Below are 20,278 nucleotides of genomic sequence, written 5' to 3'. Positions count from 1 at the left end.
TGAAGGCAGTAATGAAAGAAATACAATCACAGAAAAAATGTCCTACATCATAATCTGTGTAACAAAGTTTTTGATTTAAAAAACAACCTTTAGGTAACTTTTATTTTGTCAAAAACACTGCTATGTAACCTGCACAGTTTCTGCCCAAGTGGATTCTGGTTTTTCAATACTCTTTCTTCCTCATGCATTTCAGTTTGACTGCACATATGAAATTTCTCTACAAAAGCTGAACTCCCATTGAATTAAATTAATCTGACAAAATATGCACTAAAATAATATGATTTTCAGTAACTTGTATTTTCAACATTTTCTAAATGAAGAATCCTCCTTTTTTGACCCACTATGTTGCCAACAAATAAAGCAGCCTACAAACAGCAAGCATAGAGACAGATGCAGAAAAACAAAGAWCGTTTAAGACATATTTCTATATATGCCATTTCTTAAAATGATTGAGAATATTATCTGGTAAACTAGTATACAATATTTTAACAATAGATTTTTACTAAATTGTTTCTTCCACAAGTTTATTTATTAAGTCTTAGGTATTAACCATGGAAGTGAATAATAATAGAATGACTGTCATCATCAGGGAAGGTTTAAGAGAACAACAGTAATGAAAACTAAAAGAATGAATTTTTATAAAAGGGAAAAATAATATAACTGKAATTTAGTCTTCTACATAGGCTTATCTTTTTAATTAGGTACTAATTTAATGAGGTATTATGAACAAAAGAGGGCTTGACAGTCATGGATAACATCTTTATTCACCTTTTCATGAGAGATGTGCATTTGTTCTTGTGAAGTAGCAACTCCTCTAGTTCTTGTTATTACCATCTGTTCTGTGGCTTTATCAGCAGTAACTACTACCGTTGCCTCCTTTCTCATCTGATTTTTGTAGCAACAGACAAACAAAAATCAAAGCCTTAGAATTCACTATAACAAATTGATCATCAACAGGAAAAAGGAGGAGGAAAAAATAAGGAAGGAATATAAGTGAAGGAAAAATATGAAGTAAGAGGAGAAAAGTATACCTGAGACATTAGTGGAAAAATTTATTAGGAGGAGAATAATGTCACAGAATGACTGATAAGGGAGGATACAGGATCACTTTCATGGAAGTTATTAGAGATCCGCCCCTTAGAAAGAGTTCAAAAATCATTAGTACAACCCTTATATGATGGAAAGTGATGAAACAAATGGTCCACAAGCATTCTTTTACAGTCCAGATGTTGTACATGAGCATGCATGCTTTGGTGGGGCATGAGGTAGTAAGGTGTTAATTTTTCACAGTGAAACATGCCTCCTTTGCATGATGGATGAAGGGAAAAAGAGAAATTACAGAATATCTGTGCTCTGCTTCTACCTGCTCTTGAACAGGCTGAACGTGGACTGCAGTCATTGCTGTCCTTTTAGCCGTTTGCTCTACGATACTTGGAGCTGGTTCTCTCACCATGGCTTGATCAACAGCAGCAACAACCGTAGCAACAGCTGCTGTTTTTTCACTGTCCTTTCTCACCTATATTAGTCACATCGAAAGATAYTGTTTTGATGTTTTGCAGATACCCAGAAGCAGCACGCAACAAAATACATAGAGTGCTGGAGTCAGAGAAATACTTGTTTCCAGCAGAGCACTCACAACAGCAGTTGCACACAGACTCTCACAGCATAATTTTTATAGAAAGCCTCTCAGACGACATTTAGCAGATCTGTTCAGCAGTGATGAGTCCACACACACTGAGGAAAGGCAGAGTTATTTTCAAAAACAGACTTTACCTCTCTAGCACCAGCAGCAACCTCAGCAGCAGCAGCACCGCTAATGGTAACTTGCTCTTGGAGCCCATATCTCTCCTCCCATCTTTCTTCAGTTCTTATTTGGGTAGCACTTGTAGATATTCTGGTTTCCTTCATCTGGGCTTCAGTGGTTGCAGTTAAACCTTCCTGCTTCCACGGAGGAAGAACTTCAGCTCCAGGTGTTGTCACTATCTGTGTTTTACGGATTGGAGATGGAGATTTCACTGGTCTAATAGGTGAGGTGGAGATTCTGCCAGCAGGAGAAACTGACCTAATGGAAAAATATAACATTAACCCAGTTAATATAATATCGTACAATGAAAGCTTTATACATGACTTTAGCAAGAAACGGAATTTACTATAACTGAGGTCCCTTATCCCTCCAATTCTTTTTTCTTATACGTGTATGTTTAGATATGTGTATATATACTACACATATATATTTATACTATATATATATATATATATCCCATGCTGGAAATATTATATTGGAGGTGCAGTCTCTATAGAGAGTCAAAGTTGTTCCAGTCAGTGTTCTGTAAAATCTTCCAACCTTAAGGATTCGATTCTATGATTCTATGAAAAATATCATATGGCAGCCACCTAGCAACAACCAGAGCTTCTCCTAAATCTCATTTCAATGTGCCACCCAAACACCCACTGAGAGTCCAGGCAAGCATCACAATCACAGTCTAAATTCTTTCCAGTATTTTCATTTCCAAATCTCAGCCACAGAAATTCGAGAATGTGGGAAGTGATGAAGAAACAAGACTCTAAAGTTGAATCCCAGTGTTAGCGAAGWTTTACATAACACATCTGCAAACGCTTTAATAGTGTTTGTAATTTAGATTTTTCCTGAAAATGAAATATTTGACACAATTACCCCAATATCATTGAAAAATACTGAACTATTTGCAGCAGTGGGAGCAAAATGCTGAACTATGTGCAGCAGTGGGGGCAGCAGTATCATACATTAATTTTCAAATGTATTTTCTGAGGTTAATTCAGCATAGAAGTGGTTGGAGGAGAACTTTTAATTCCCTAAATCCCCTAGATGGCACTATTGGATCAGGCTTTCCTCCATGTGCCTTGTAAATCCCAGCTAGCCACTCTCAGTATATTTTATCTAGTCCTTGCAAACTAATCTCAACGAGGCAGAATTCACGAATGTGCCAAGCCCCGTCAATTTAAAAGGGGTTCTCATGAGTGCTCAGCACCAAGAGGTGCTGCTTCACTGCTGCTTGGGATGCTGAGACAGCAGATCTTTGAAAGACGTTTCTGTTTGCCCCCTCTCAGCACAGACCTATTGGTGTCTCCCAGACCACAGCTGTGAGCCCTGCACTTCACATCCCTCTTACCCTCGAGATCTCTGTGCTGCAGAGCTAAATCTATTTTCCCAAAGCCACATTTACTCTGCCTACCTATAAAACTTTATTTCTGCAGTCATAGTCATTAACAAACATATGTTCACTGTTTTTTATATTGATTTTTCCATTCTGTCTGCAACTCATCAGAACATCTTTGCTCTTTTCTCTGTTCATATAAAACAACTATCAAGAGCCACCTGGTCTACTGTTTTCTTTTCTAATTCTCATCATGAGCCTGGCACTTCAAGGATTACCTCAACTGTATGAGGAGCAATCAAACTGAATGTATTCTCTAAAGTKTTTTCTCCCATACAGGATGGAAAGCTTACAGAGAAGGCAAGCATCTCTCTTATCACAGCAACAAGTCTATAACAGATATAAGCCACAGTGAGAACAAACTAACAGTCAGTATTAAGTCAGTGCATTCTTTCATCTTATAGTATGTTCTCACTCTCCAGCATTATTGCTGTGTCAAAATGGTTCAAAATGCAACCTTATTTGTAAGATGAGTGAGGTTTACCTTACTGGTGAGGGTGTTGGTGCTCTAACATGTCTTACAGGTGATGGTGATTGTCTCACAGGTGATGGTGACTGCTGTCGTGCCATTTGTGCTTTGGCAGCAATTATGGGTGGAGTTGGTGATTTTGATGTTGGTCTAGGAGGCATTCGTGGAGGCGCTTTGTGTGGGAGCTGTTGTGCTGCTGCGCCTTCTAGTACCATTTCAACACTTGTAAGTGATCTGGCATCAAAGTGGGCTTCAATCTTCTACAATGAAAACAAGAACACATGCATGACGTACTGTAGAAGTAATCATCCATACTTAAATCTTACCTCCTTTAGTTTTGAAAAACATACCTTTTCAATTCTGGCCTGTCTAGTTTCTGAAATCTGAGCAGTCGAAACAATTGTCTTTGTCTTTTTAGCAGGAACGGCTTCTTCCTCACCTTTTGGAAGAGGAAACATGGTCAGGAGAATTGCATATTGCAATAAAACAATATTCAGTTCCAAGAAGTAGTAAATGGKCAATACCAACTATATAAAGTATAAATAAACCATTGAAAAAATAATTAAGTAGTCATCTGTTTTTCCTGCACTATTTATAGACAGATAACTGTGAAAACATTTGAGATTGTGTCATCTTTATCCTCAGTTCAAAGAAGACCTTGGAGAAATAGTCCTTCAAATTCTCCAACAAAAGATCTTTGTCAAATTTCAAAGGAAAGGCAAATTTCACCGTAAATTACTAACTCCTGAAAAATAAGTTACAAATGAACTTATTGATAAAGTAGTACATATCCTAACATTATAACAACGTATGATTTTTTATTTTCATAGCTTACAATTTCGGCTCTATTACCTTGAATCAGTAATTCGGCTGTTGAAGTAGCACGTCCCACGTTATTTGTGGCATTTACTGAATAGGTCCCGGAGTCTTCAGGATAAGCTTCTGCAATAATTAGGCTGTAAAGGTCTCCTTCTTGGGAAATTTTAAAATCGGGGGAGCTTTGGATTTCTACTCCATCCCGATAAAACTTCACCACAGGTGTAGGGATTCCAGTCACTCTCACGTCAAGTCGAACTTGACTTCCTTGTCTTGCAGTCATGCTCTGTAGTCGTTGTGAGAAGTTTGGTGGTGCTGTTGCAGCTGCAGTTTTATTGAAAAAAACCCAAAAATGTAAAAATAATGGCAAATATAAAAATGATTTTACAATGCAGTTTTAAAAAAGTCTGTATGTACTAAACATTTTCACTAYATCTTTTTCTATCTGCTAATGACAGAGGAATTCATTCTCAGACATTCAAAGAATTGATTTTTACCAAAAAACAGAAATCTTTCTATTCTTTTTTTTTCTTTTAAATTAATGTGTGTAAAATCTCAATGCCCATTACTACAAAAGTTTTCAGGATCAGCGAATGTGTTGATTATAACCATGGGTGGCTCTGGCTCTGTAAGTGGGTCTGGCTCTCAAATAATTCCACAAATATCATATAGGCTAGGGAATGAGTTTGTAATTATGCTTAACATTTTAGTAGTTAAAGTTGTGAGGGGCTATCCTGAAAACTACTGAACTCTGGACTGCTACAGAAAAGGAATGTTCTTTGCTAATTATGTGCTCTAAATGCAAATTTTTGGTATTCCTGGCTTTTTACTATTGCTCCCTGTCTCACGACCGAGTGTAGTACCATTTTGGCTGCACAATACCTGTGACGAGTAGCTCGGCAGTACTAGTTGCTTGTCCAGATCCATTGGTGGCTTGCACGGTGTACCTTCCGCTGTTGGCTTCTGTCACGGTGGGGATCACCAGTTTAGCGCGGCCATCACTAAACGAGATCTGCACACCGGGCAGCGTTGCAGCAGAAAGAACCTGGCCATCCCGATACCAGCTCACCTCAGGAACTGGGAAACCTAGAGAAAAAGGGAGAAAAAGAAACTGAACACGCTGCAAATCCACAGTTGCTCATGCACGTGCTCATACACAGTTACTTCCAGTGATGCTGAGGTGTCATGGCATTGCACAGATCTCTGATTGCACTTCCAGTAAAAAAGTGGTAAAAGAAGTTCCTTTCAGAAATACCTTTAAAATACACAGACAATAGGAAAATGGCAGAGATACATTTCCTATTGCATTTAGGAGATCACCTGAGTTTAAAATAGTTCATCAGCTTTGAAAATGAGCAGAAGGACAAACCAACTTTGCAATGATTTGTGGCTTGGGATATTTTTGGGAAGTGTGTCTTATTTATTTATTTATTTATGGCTAGTATTTCAGCTATTTAAGCTAGCTATATTGCTTATTCCTAACAAAATTAGCCAGTGCAATAATTAGAAAACAAAACAAAAAAAATCAGAACCTCCAGCCAATTTAAATAGTTATGCTAGCAATCAATGATTTTAGGGAAATAAAGCAGCTGAAAATGTGGCTGTGGTCGATATCAATATCAAAAATTCTTGTGGATTTTTTTTTGTTGGAGTGATTACTCCTTGACTTTGATGGAAAACAGTTAACTGAAATCAGCTTTTGTTGTTCAAATAAATTATTCCTTTGGACTTAGCGCCATGAGCAAGGCTCTGCTAGTCAAAGAAGTTCAAACTAGATCCACTTAAGTTTTCGGCTTCAAATTATGATTTTAGATCATAAGGGAATTTTTTGAAACATTGTAGCAATTTTTGTTTTTCCTGGTGCAGCATCATATAATGATTAATTCAGGCATTTATGCTGTAGATCAAACAAGGCACGCATTTTAAAAGCTAAAAATTATTTTCATGTATCAAACTAGCATGTTCGAAAGACCAAAATTTAGACACCATTTTTGAAAATCTAAGCCTAAATTCTTGACTAAAAGAAACCTTTGATTATAAACCTAATTGTATTCTGGTAGTCTCACACTACAGAGCAAGGGACTAAAAATAAGGTCTATCTTAAGAATATAGATACTTTGTCCTGAACTGTGTATATGATACATGCCAAATTATGCTATTACTTGAATATTTATTATAAGGACACTTCAGTTTCAAAACTGTCACTGGGTTTTTTGAGCTTTGCGGCCACACAGCAGAAAACGCACCCCCAAATCCCGCAACTTCACTGCTCAAGTTAGGGCATTCAACAAGAGTGYTCATGAGGGGCATATTAAAGTCCTAGCTGCTGGCATTACTGTGAATCATAGCTTATAGACCTGTGCTTTTTATTGCAGATGGAGATACAGGCTACTTTTATCAGATACTAAGCTTTTGTAATGTGACATTTAATTCACTGTCTAACACAATGGTAGAATTCATTCATTCAAGTGTTACAGACTGTAAAACTATATCTCATATGGTTGCTAAGATCTTCTTCATACTCGTAGATTAATTGGGCTCTTTAGATTCAATCTGCAGCTCTGCATGACTAGTTGATTCATATATAAAAGAGGAGTGTTATGAGAGATAAATACAGTCTGAATTATAAATCAAAATTTGAGGTAGGCAAAAAGGATAGAGTATATTGCAGAAATAAAACTGTGTACTCTGTGATTTATGCAATAAATTCAGGAGATAAATCCTTCACCACTCTTTTATGCATTAGGAAAACTATCAAGTCACTGACAGATCTGTCAATCTTCAGTAATGGTTTTGCACCAGGAGAGGTATCCCAGAAATCCAGAAAGAGGATACATAAAATGTAGAGCTAAAATATAAATATGGTACATACAGTTAGAAAAAAAATGCTGTATATCCTCTTAGAAGAAATCAGGTTCCTCTCCTATGTTCTCCATGACATCACACAAATGAAAATAGCTGAAATCACATGCTTAGCCAGCATCTCAACTACTTCAAGTGATACACTTATCTATTTCTTTTTAACGGTCGGYGGTTCTATTTGAAAGAAAATTTTCACAGAAAACATATTGACAATGCAAGAAGGCCAGAACGGTTAACAGAAGACTATAGTGCCAAACAGCAAAATATGGTATAATATCCTTGATTTAGACCACAGAAATGGAGGTATTCAAACAACTATGTATGAAGCCCTGCTAGCCAAAGGATCCAACTGATCCCATACAGTGGATCATAGATGTCAGAGAGCATTACATATGGATAGACCTTGTGCTTGCACCTGTCCTGGAGCATCTGTGCAGTTTTAGAGTGAGGAGCGTGTTTTATGGTATGTGGGTCATCATATTGCTAATGCCTGTAAGACAATATAAATCCCTCAGCAGGAACATATGTCATTTCTTCTTAGTCACTGCCAATGTCAGAGGCACTCTTACAACAGGGTGTTGGTTTCTCTGGTAAGTTATCTCAGGTTTTGTAGGGCCATTTAGCACATTCTAGCATTGACTTTGTGGGTATTTTCACTGTGCATAAATTGGCAAAATGATGGTTTTTTTTTTCAAATGTGGTGCACTTTGAAATTGCATCAACTTAGTTATACTAATCTAGTCTTGTACTGTCATCTATGCACTTCTATTTAGTAATGTAGTGCTACTCTTTTCAGTGTTCCCTTTTCACAGGGAACTAGATTTCTTTCTTTTCAGCCCCCGGAAGAACTCTGAAATTAAGTAAAATTAAGGGAATTGCAGAGAAGGTAGAAACTCAATGCCTAGCACAGGGCCAGTGAGGAACTGCCATACGCCACCCCTTTTGYACCTTAATTCCTCAGTCTGTCTTATTACCACATGAGATGATTACTGCCTGTTCATCCGAGACACACACATAAGAACATATATGGTCACCAGCTTTGCTGGCAGATGACTGGCTATGGCCTGGGAACCCCTGGAACTATGAACAGCTTGACGCAGCATGTTTGTAGAACACTGACAGCACCTCATATTGTGAGTATATTCACATATCAACACTGATCTTTAGATACAGATTACATCTAAATCCACTTAGAGTATGACCTATCAAAGTTTTTTTCATTCATTTTATACAGCATAGATGTTATCAAAGAAAAAAAATCTTTCAAGGACAGATCAAAGCCTTACCACTAATATGAGCCTCAAAGGTTGCGGCACTACCCTCCAGTGCCACAACACTTTGCAACGGCTGTGTAAATGTTGGTGCTTTTGTCGTCATCTTTACAGGCACTCTGAAAGCAACAAACACATAATTAGATATCAGCAGTCAAACTCTTTAAAGTTGTTACAATATGCATATTTTTCTCACTAGACTTTAGGAATATTTGTTTTTACTCATAATCAGTCTCAGGTTTAAATCACATGTTGCCCACTGAGATGCGAATAAATGCAGGCTTTGACAAAGTTGTGTAGCAACTTACTCTTACACCACTGAGTCAAATGCAAAACTGTTATATTTAGCAAAGCTTTGGTTTGGCATCACAAGCATGCAGCAGGAGACAAAGTTCTGCTGCTGATATTCTCCCTGACTCATTGTGTGACCTTGTGCAGGTCATCTAGCCTCTATTTCTCCATTAATCTCCTTTGCCTGAAGAGGAAATTATCTCCACATAAAAGTTTATTGTAATGAATTGAAAATGGTTTGTTAGGAGAAATATTTGCTGCTTCAAATTGGAAGGCAACTAAGTCACTGAGTAGTAAACTAAACAAAATATGAATGTCTATAATCTATTTGGCTTTTATTAATTWAAAAAATGCTGAGAAACCTCCTTTTAAAGGTAATCTAAGTAGTGAACTTTATACAGAAGAAAGTGGCATTAAAGATGCAGATTAAATTCAACTGTTTCTTAGACAGTATCTCAGCGGAATTTTGAATATGAAGAGGCAGCCACCTTTGAAATGCGAGCTAGGGTATAAGGTAGCCACTGACACTGATGGCTTGAACAACTGCAGATCCATGTGAAATCCAAAAGAAAAATAGTTTGCCTTCTCCTCCTATGAAATGAGATCCTACTTGGAAAAAGCACACTGCGACCAGGAAAGTTCCTCTGTCAGAACTATTCTATATTTTGCATGAGCATATTTATTTACTATGAATTTATCAATTCATATCAATTTACTTATTGAATTTAAATTAATTCATTTAAAGGTTTTCAGAAAGTTCAAAACTTAATAGTGTTCTACACCTTTTAAGTTGAAATTGAAATTCCTCTCATTAAAAAATGCTCCTATATCAGTATATAATGTCTTCCAAATAAGGATTAACCTCATAATCTTCTCAAAATAACCTCACTCACACATTTATTGTTGTTTACTTTGGCTTTTGTGTCTGGCTTTGTGACAGTCCCAGACCTAACTTCAAAAATAATGAGAAGACTTTCACTTTTCACTTTCTTTCGCTTTGAACCAAATTTATGCTATCTTTAAATGGGATAAAAATTACTCATGACATAAGTTCTCTCATTGAAATCAGTGTCATGGAATCTACATGTAGAAAGTGGAAAAGGGCAGAGACAGATATTGTGTTGGGGTTTTGTGCTGCTTTTTAATGCCTTTACTAGTTTTCTGAATACTTGTTCCAGTTTGACATAGATTTTTATCATATTTTTCAGCTTTCTTAGGAGAAAAAGTGTGCCTCAGTGAAAAAYGACCAACACTTCATCACATCACAAAACTTGTTTTCTGAAAAAAAGATGAAGACAGATATCTATCACATAATTCACTAATTTCTACTTGTTATAACTATGTTGAAGATCAGCTAATATATACAGAAATAAATTTATAAYGTAAATAAATATAAGGCAAACTTATATAATTTCCACACTCCAGAAGAGATTGGAAATCATTTAATCAAACATAATTAAGACTGAGTTAAGGAAAAGTTATAAGGTTTTTTGAATAATTAACATTAAAAGGTATGCATCTGAAATGTCATGCTCCAAAAATAACCTTCCTAGCTATGAATGACAGCAGACAAGTGTTCCAGAGCTGCCGTGTAATTGATACCTTAGCAGTTGATTCCCTTAAAAAGTCATCAGTGCTTAGCTGATACCATATGCATTTTATCAGAGCTATTCTTGGAGCTTCTCAGTTTATCTCTCAGTAGCATAACCTTGAACACTCCCCAAAGAAAAGAGTTTTTAAGATAAGCGGATTTTCATGCACTTTTAAAATCTTGACTTAAACAGTCTTCAACAGTGTCCCAGAAGAAAAAAATAATATAAAATAAAAAGCTGAATGTTTCTAGAACTCATCACGTGAAATTTAAGACCCCAGACTTAGAAAAACTTAGAAAACTTAAACACTCCATGTCTATACCAGGGTACCTGTATCCCATGCATGCACATTTATATAAAATAGATCACATCAAGACCATCATGCCTGACAAAATAGAGTAGCAAAAAAAATGCTACTAACCTGATCTCTCAAAGTGCCTGTAAGAGTGGGCTAAGCCCAACGAAAGCTTCTTGAACGACGTCCTTATCCAGAGTATGTTTTTTTAGACAATCCCAGCATGAGAAATGTAGAGCCTCTAATCAGAAAAACAAAACTACACAGTCGTGACAGTGTAGTTTTGTTTTTTTGCAATCCCTACACCCGAGGCGAGGCGGGGAATGCACGACTGCTCAGAAGTGCTAACATAGTTGTTTTACTTTATATACCCCAGCTCGGCTGACAGGTCTGCAGCGTCACATCACAGCCACTGCTGATTGGTTTCCCAAAAGAAAGTATTTTGGGAGAGGGGATCCACTCCGTGTAATCATACACCACTTGCTGCTTTGACTGGCAACTCTAATTTTGGAAGTACAAAAGGGATTCACTGAGGAAATGTGAATCTGCCCCAGAAACATGCTGGTTTATAGCTCAGTCGGGTTTATCACGCCAARTTTACCAAGCCATTGCAAATTTCCTAAGTCATAAGCATAAGACAAAAGTAACAAAGAATTTTAGCACTTGACATGGGCAATCCAGAAGTAGTCCTATGAGTAAGATTCAGCTTTTTTCTCATATTCTAAAAAATAACCAAGAAAACCCCAAGTGCATCTGTCAATCACCAGACAAAATAAGTGAACCGAGCTCGGTGGCATGCTATTAAAWGATTTTTTCCCCATAATTACAAATTGTAAAATAATATCTGGTAGCATACAGATTTGAGACTTTCTTTTGTTTTCCTATACAATCTTTCTGTTGGCAGTTCCAAGGATGTTCCAAGGAACTGAATTTAATGAATAATACTGAAAGTGCAGAAATGTGAGCTTTGTGAACGTAAAGGAACACAAGCAAGTACTGCAATTGATTGAAACACAGAAYTTAATTCTGAAAGCCTTTTTCAATGTCTGTAAGGCCTCATGCAGACCACAGAGTGAATTAGACATGGACGGGCCTATTAGTTCACGTGTTTTCACTGCCTCAGCCTGCCCAGCTAACTGTATTGCTAGATAAGTTCCCTCAGAAACAGGGGTCACGAGTCAGAAGACTATTCTTGTCTCTAACTGGCACTGCAGCTCTGTCACTGCCACCCCACATCTGCTCTTACCTAGAAAACTGTTTAAGCACATAGCTAAGATTACTCGCATTTAAATCAAGTACATATCAAACAAGGGACTTCAGGCAGTTGCTCCCAAGATCCACATTAAAAAATATTCCGTGGCTGTATGAGTGCTATCCTCACAGCATGTTTGTTCCTGCAAGGGAACAAACCTATTAAACCTGCTAAACCTATTTSCCTCCTAAAAAATTTGCCTCCATTTTTCTCCATGTTTTACTTTTGCTGTCTGATATAGAAATGAAATCAATGTTTCCTGCATGCCTTCTGTTAACAGAATCGTCTCCAGTAAAATTCATGATTTTGTTTAGAGTCACATATAAGATCTACAAAATAAACCAGAAGCGTAGCTTTTGTCTTAGCACTGCATGGCAAACGCACTGCTGGTGAAAATGTCGCATTCTACCTTTACTCCAGGAGCAAGGAAAAGTCAGATCAAGATAACAATAGAGAATTATTTTTTCAGACAGACAAAAATGCAATTATTATTAAAATGTCAACATTTGCTTCCTATTGTTATTGTAACAATATTGTTACAATACTGTATTGTAAAGTAAGAATGAGAAGTTAATTATGAACTGTACATGGACAATATGATTATGGTATAGATCTCATATTGTATGGCAATAATATATTTGAGAAATGCAATTTTTAACATAATGAAACACCGTGGAATGGACCACAGTAAGCCCTTTACATGTGATTCCCTTTKATTCATTCTAACAATGACTTCATGAGTGGCGCTCCACAAAAGAAACAATTTAATAGGCTCATGTGAAGATGCCTTGAAAGATCAAGATYGAATAATCAGAGCTTAGAGACAAAATGTTCACATTAGTGTTTAACTAAGGTTTTGAAGTATTTCTGTGAAGTGACATTTTCAAATTTTTATTTCTTTTTTAATTCACAACCTTTCCTTTCTTCCTTTACTTGCTGAACATCAGTGTAGTGTTATGTGCTGAGCATAAACATGCTAACTAGCGAGTTGCACAGAAAGAAGCTTCAAACCATTTTATCCTCATCTGAAATCAAAGCATAAAAAAAAATTCCCCACAAAAGCTCTAAATGATACTTTGCAAGGACACCTGCAGAACTTTCAGTACTTGAGCTGCGTTAACGTTCCCATTAACAGCATTTGTGGCAGGTAGTTGGCTTCTGAAAAGCTGCAGCATTTTCAAATGTTAACAACTCTTAATTGAGCTATCACAACTAATTATACAACCTCTACTAATCTTTTTCAGTACAAGTTAAAAGTTCTTAACAGGAAATTGTTATATTCATTACCAAAAAAAAATCACTATTAGTTGCTGAGCACAAGAAGTATTAGAGAGCTAATGAACAGCAGTCTTTGAAACTATTTTAGCTACTTTACAGGTGATCAACTTACTGGGATCTTAACTGGATTTACCTGGATGCCCGAATAGTTATCAGATTCTGTATTGCCTAACTTCACAGCCACCATTCAGATCATGTCTTTGTAAGTGTCTAAGAAGCACAGACAAGAATTTACCGACATAAAAGCACATATGTTGCAAACTTTCCTTATATATTATTTACATATTATTTCCCTACATCTATATATGCAGAAAAAGGAAGGGATTAAAAAATTATTTCCTTGGAAATTCACTTAAAAAAGCATAGACCAGTCATCAAAATCAAAGAACTTGATTAAGGAATGTATTWAGCAATATCCAGCTGTTCTATTTCCTTCCACAAAACAATATTTTGAACCATAATATTGAGGATATCCTTTAATTGGAGGATGGAGATAGTCCTCAGAATTTAATAAATATATATGCTTTGCCAATTTTTTAGGATTTTCATACAAATTTATGTGCATCTATGGCTTACAGAAAGGAAGGAAACCATATACCATGCCTTGTAAGTAATCCACTCAGTGGGATCATTTGGAGCTATAGTTGTGCTCCTTGTTTGTAAAAGAGGGTTGAATATTTTACCTATTTATAAAAATAATTTTGTAGCAAACCATAAGTAAGAACATATACATAAATTTGTTGTTTGCCTCATCTATGATTTAGTAAAGAATTAACAATTTTTAAAATGAAATTGTGATACATTAAAGATTGGGGAAAAAAAGCACATCTCAAGTACTAAATCTCAAGTTGTGCTTGCAGGTTGACAAGCAAGAGGAAAAGGACAAAGAACCCAACTCCCTAACCAAGCTTGCTGAGGAATCAAGAGCAGCAGCCACTGAATTCTAAAATTTCATTTCTACAGAAAGACTGCTTTTTAGAAATAATTTTACATGCCACACTTATGGAGTGCAGCTGATAAACATACATTCTTTTTCCATCTTCCATGTTTTTTTTCCATGTTCTGAGACACCTGATTTGCCAGTCCTATGAAAATAAATACAAATTAAAAACACACACACACAAGAGTATTCTATTCTCTCTTAAATCTTTAAATAAAATGGACAATGCACACTCAGCTGATAGAAATCTAATCATATAAGATGCACAGGATGCTTGATATTTGTCTCCATTCCGTTTTGGAAAAAAAACTGTGAAATGCAGAGTAAGCAAGCGGAGCAAGCGCCTCAGTCTTCAGCTACTATATTTGTGTGCACACAAACAGCCTTGTGACTCTCCTGTGGGCAGGATGCCACTGACTGCCAGAGTGTCAAGCAGGAGATTTATGTGATCAGGGAGGACATGTACATGATATTTCTTTCAATTCACTTCCTCTCTACTAGGCCTGTAGTTTAATTTAGAGAGAAATATAAATTTCTATCATCCTGCCCACATTTTGTTAGACAGATTTTAACATTTAGGCGAACGAGAAAACTCTCAGTATATTATTGCTGTTTCCACTTTGTACAGGTGACACTTACCTTGGAGGAAGCCCRAAGATGCTGCACTGCTTGTGCCCATTTGCTCTGCGTTAGAAATACAAGTGGATTCCTGTGGTATATAGACCCAACATAGGCCTAACCTAATATAATGCTTACATAAATAACAACAAAATGATATACAATAGGCAGCTGGCAAAAATGGATATGCATCTGTTGTGCTGGCCAGGCCACATGCAGTGTGCTGAAATGGATGCCCGGCTAACACGAACCATGTCTGGAAAAGACTTTCAGAATTGCAATCAGAAGGGCTGAGGTGAGGAATAGATATTCCCACATCTACCTTGATATTCTCTTGGTTACAATGCCCATGAAAGTGTTTGCCAATCTCAATCTCCTTATGAACTACTTTTTCTTCAATCAGCAAGTGGATGCTACTCCAAATGTCCTGCTCTAGAGACAGAGGAGAAAAAAAAATCATCTTGCTAATCATCTGCCCAACAATCCAAAAGATTCAACTTCAGGTTAACTTTTCTCTAGACTCTCTAGACCAAAACGTAGCTTTTGAGCAACCATATAGTTGGGGAATCCTTGGCTAAACTGAGACTGTGGTTTGAAACTAGCTTGTGTATCATTTCATAGACCAGTCCTTTAGACAGTAGTAATATGCAGCAACTGCACGCATTTTCTGTCAAGTTCCTGTTCAGGGACCATGTTTAGGTCTGAATTCCCTATATATATATATATATATGTATATATACACACACACACACACTAGTGTGAAGAATTCCATAGTCTAAAATAAGAATAGTAAGTGGAAGAAGTAAAATTGCCTCCCCCCTCACTAGTGCTTGTATATCATCCTTCAAATTCCTTTTAAATTGCACTTATGAAACTCATACAAGAATAAAACAGCAGGAACTGATAAGCCAACAAGCAATTTTAATGCTAATGTCTCTCTTCTGTCATTTTACTCTATTACAGCTATCCAATAATCCAGAATAAAACAAAGCTAGAAATCACTCTCTAATAAATGTTGTGCACAGGTGAATTTTTATTAATGACATATTTATAGAGAAATCAAGTACAAATTATAACCTAAATGAAAATGAATGGCACTCAAAGATTCCCTTTCTCCTGACCCTCAGCCAATATCCCACTAAGGAACACTGCAGACAATGGCAGTAAATTAGGTGTCTCGTTCAGTCTTCTGATCCTTTGTAGCAGCCAAGGGAGGATCACAGTCCAAACTGAAGCAGATCTCTTCTGACCTCACAAGTTCAAGATAGACACTCTGAAGGCAGAGATTCTCTTTAAACCTGTTAAAAAAGGGGCAATTATCATCCATTTTCATTAGCAGCAGATGTAGCATTCCCTTTCATAAGCAACACTGCAGTGGTTGCAATAGGTTGTTGTATATATCTGAGATGTACTAAGAGACTAAAGATCAAATATATAGTAATTCTGGACAGGACATGAATAAGCCAAAATTTGTCTGTCTTACTAACCAGCACTAATAACCATCACCTGCTTTAGGTAGAAATAATACAAGAGATGAATAAAAATGAGGTGAAATTTAACCTTTTTTATACAATCAGTGCTTTTTACTCATATTGATAGATATTGTTCCTTTGCCCTGTGTAGAATTAAAATGACGATGCATTTTTTTTTTTTGCTTTGGAATGCCTGCATTCTTTCAGTGATAGAGAAACTCCAGACCAACACAAGGGAAGATGTAACAGAAATCTTTGATGAAGCGAGAGCAGCTTTTGAATCAACATATGCAATCATTTTCCTGTCCTTTTACAAGTTGATCTTTATCTAGACAGACAACCACACTTGAAAAAAAGAAAAACCCCACCATTCCTGCTTTGATTTATTTTTTTTTTCAGACAACTGGTAATTTTATGTGAATAGCATAAATTAATATTTTAAACAGACAGTGAAAGACCAGCAATTCCATAACGTGCAACTACCTTTCCAGATCACATCAGCAATTACTTGTTCAGAGCCATGAGACTGAGTCTCCTTCCCATTACATTGGCCTAAACACTTTCCACTTGACTATGTCATTTTGAAGCCAGGTTTTCACCATAGAACATTCTCACTAGTTTCACAAGCATGTAACAAACACTATCAGTAGAATTAGTCACTTTTTTCCCTCTTGAAAACCTTTGACAGCAATTCTGGTTTCTAAGCACACAAGTTTTTCCCTACTCCAAATTACAATCCAAATTTTGCTGTGTAGAATCCTTTTATTCTATTTTCTCACACAAAGAGTCTATACTTCACATTAAGGCAAACATCTTCACTCCTTGAAAGTGCATAGAATCCTATAACTATTTGAGGTAGGCTAACAAATAGCATATTCATATGCCATGACAAAAGTTTATCTCCACACCACAAAAATACCTGGTTATATCCATTTAAAATTCCAGAATATTTTGTGCCTTTAGTCTAGATACTAAATTAAGACTGAACTGTGTAAAACACCAAGATTAAAAAAGTTACTTCACTGATCTAAATACCTTATTCCATGTAAATTCTACTTTCAATTCTGTCAAGTGTCTTTAAACTAAGAGAATTCTGAACTATAATTTCTGATGAATTATTAATTGCAAAAGGCATAACCTTAGGCACTTCATTTACATTATTCAAAAATTAATAGGATTGGAAAGTCTGTTCTACAGGTGTTTCATACATTAGGGTCATTACAGCAACTACAGTATAACTAGATGTGATAGTGATCAAGTTGCAAGTTACCTTACTGGCAGATGTTTCGCCACAGGCCTTTGACCTCTCACGTAAAACGCGTCCTGAGCTTGTGCTAGTTCAGCTGTAGYGACACTCACTTTTTCTGACAGGTATTCACGCTCCCATTCTGATTTAGTCTTAGTTACAGTGGAAATTTCTGCATTGCTATTTTTCTCTGAAACAAAACATGCACATCAGTAAGTGGCCAAAAGTCTCTAATTCAGAATAGTAATGAGCCTAAAAGTAGGCAGCTGGCCAGGGTGAATCACCTATCACTGTTACATAAGCTGAGCAGTTTGCCTTCCCAACTTCATTGCTGGCAACACAGATATACTTCCCACTATCAGCAAGGACTACATTTCTTTTTAAGAGGTAATAGGTGTCTCCTAATTTCTCAATCTGTAAAAGAATAGAATGTACATAGGAGATTATTAGTAGCATGTTCAAAATGTATTATCTTCCTGCAAAGAAATATTTCAAGAACATTAAGACATACACTGATGCTTCCTTGAGCTGTCACTGGAATATCATCCTTAGTCCAGGAGACTTGTGGTTTGGGTCTTCCATATATGCTGCAATGTAGGATTAAATCTTCCCCTTCTTGTAGAGTTGTATGTCCAAATCTTTGTATGAAGTCTGGCTGTTTTCCTTGTACTGAAAAAAATCTGCTGTATTTTAAAGGTACAACTAAAGGAATCAAAGCAAAATAACACTCACATAGCATGACAAAGAGAGCTTTTATTGATGTCTGGAACTCAGAATTTTTCTGCAAGATAGTAGTTGGCAAACGTCTTTTATCTAAACAATGGAAAGTTTCACACACAGATACTAAGCATCAAAGACTTCCATGCATGAATATAGTAATATTAGTTTCATGGTGAAGCTCAAGAGTCATGTTCTTTGTGTAGATAGAAATACATGAATTATTGTGCTTCAGTGAAGAGAGTAAATATTCCACACAGGAATTTAAGGGGACACAGTCAAGACAGCAAATCTTACATTTAGTTTACATARCACATATAACACTCTTCCTTCCCTTGCTTAGATTCCTATTCTTCCACACAGAAGTTTTGCTGAATTATGCAAACTTTGCTTCTAAATCCACAGCAGCGCTAAAGGTCAGAACAGAGCTCAGATTCTACTTTGGTCACAATGATTATTTTGGCCATCAGTTGTACTGAAGCCACATACTACCAGATCATCCAACACAGATTTGATTCAGATAAATCATGGGCACATAACTTCTTTTCTACTGCATTAATGAGAGACACCTGAGCAGGAGTTTATTCTGGCTTCATGCTAACCAATATCTGAGCCAATACAAAGCATGACCAAATCAAAATACCCATCAAAATAATTTGAAGAAATTTCATCAGTGTACTAAATCAGAACCTTGCTTTCTGACACATTATTTAACAAGCTGTACGGCCGTATTTACTTGATCAGTAAATGCTGATCAAGTATGCTTGCTGCTACCTTAAATTTCACTTACATTCTATCTTGAGGCACACATTAAAAAGCAAAACAAGCTCAGAACTCAAGCTAAATACTCATAAAACAAGGAATCCAAAGCAGCCCAGATGCTGATGCACAAAACTACACACAAATAACAAAAAAAAACCCATAGTACTTTTCTATCAAGGTATGTTCTGTTGTTCTTCCTTATCATAAATTGCACCATATGTCCAAATTATTTAGCAAAACACTAGACAGCAGGCTTCTCAAATGGCAATTTGGTAAAATGTTCAATATATAAGAAGATCTGATTCTGTTCACAGTKGGGACAACACCACTCCACTGTTTTAGAAGAAATAATTTTGCACTTTTGTAAAGCAAATACCAGTATAACTCACAAAAGCATCCAGTAACATCTGAGCCTAAAATACATATAATCTGTGACTATTTCAGCCAAATGTGGGAATCCCAGAATGATCAAGCAGGTGTTTTCACTCTCTMGATTAATAAACCCATTGCTTAGGTGAGTTCCTACTTGCCATAAGCTTTCATTATAGCTGCTTTAGGTTCTTTCCATAAACTGTAAGTCTGAGGTTATAATATAGGACAGAAGCCGATATGAACTTTACCTTTCCATATTCCTGTTGACCTCAGATCTTACTAGCTCTTCCCAGTGGTTCAAACAACTCAGATTTGGGATCTGTAGCTTCAATCACTTCAATAGAAGAAGCAAGTTTATGCCTCTGCACCTTTGTAGCAGACAGCTGGCATAAATCACGAACAGGCACTCAATATGACCAGTCTTACCAAGAAAGAAATTACACATTCCTTAGGAGTAGCCATGGATGTTCTTGAGCCTGCCCACTAATGTTGGGAGGACAGAATCGAGGGTGGCAATGGAGTAGGAAATTTTCAATGCCTGCCTTCTGAATATTTAAATCAGGAATCTAGGACAAATTTTTCTCCAAAGATTGCTAGGGCACTATAAAGCAACACTAACAAAAAGTCCTCGATATTATTGATTTCAGTGAAGGARGAGAGCTGCAAACAAGGAGAGTTATTTCACATTTCCACTACCATGTCCCTCCTCATTCCCTCTGTATTTTTCCTCATATATTCTTCTTCTCTTACATCCCTCTTGTCCTTCTCTGTTTGTTCTTTACTCCCTCCTTTCACTTATTTCTTTCAATAGATACTGTTGTACAGAGTCTA

At 36.6% G+C, this 20,278-nt stretch overlaps 2 protein-coding genes across 2 annotated transcripts in view; both read right to left on the bottom strand.

Annotated features, from left to right (window-relative positions):
* The window catches only part of TTN (titin), a 231,130-nt gene extending 222,412 nt beyond the window's left edge, over positions 1–8,718 (bottom strand). The window contains exons 1-8 of the mRNA XM_026052057.1: positions 8,628–8,718; positions 5,362–5,565; positions 4,516–4,803; positions 4,014–4,102; positions 3,679–3,923; positions 1,769–2,062; positions 1,364–1,511; positions 757–885 (exon numbers count right to left, since the gene is read on the bottom strand). Coding sequence (XP_025907842.1) covers positions 757–885; positions 1,364–1,511; positions 1,769–2,062; positions 3,679–3,923; positions 4,014–4,102; positions 4,516–4,803; positions 5,362–5,565; positions 8,628–8,718 — 1,488 coding nt within the window. The remainder of the gene's footprint in view (positions 1–756; positions 886–1,363; positions 1,512–1,768; positions 2,063–3,678; positions 3,924–4,013; positions 4,103–4,515; positions 4,804–5,361; positions 5,566–8,627) is intronic.
* A 7,211-nt stretch (positions 8,719–15,929) lies between these two features.
* CCDC141 (coiled-coil domain containing 141) overlaps positions 15,930–20,278 on the bottom strand; it is a 53,182-nt gene continuing 48,833 nt past the window's right edge. The window contains exons 26-29 of the mRNA XM_026052110.1: positions 18,108–18,265; positions 17,881–18,010; positions 17,621–17,786; positions 15,930–16,176 (exon numbers count right to left, since the gene is read on the bottom strand). Coding sequence (XP_025907895.1) covers positions 16,047–16,176; positions 17,621–17,786; positions 17,881–18,010; positions 18,108–18,265 — 584 coding nt within the window. The 3' untranslated portion in view covers positions 15,930–16,046. The remainder of the gene's footprint in view (positions 16,177–17,620; positions 17,787–17,880; positions 18,011–18,107; positions 18,266–20,278) is intronic.

Source organism: Nothoprocta perdicaria, unplaced genomic scaffold (assembly GCF_003342845.1).
Source record: "Nothoprocta perdicaria isolate Ctin4 unplaced genomic scaffold, notPer1 scaffold_83, whole genome shotgun sequence".
Lineage (NCBI taxonomy): Eukaryota > Metazoa > Chordata > Aves > Tinamiformes > Tinamidae > Nothoprocta > Nothoprocta perdicaria.
The sequence above is the reverse complement of the archived record's forward strand: the minus strand, read 5'-3'. Positions and strand labels throughout refer to the sequence as shown.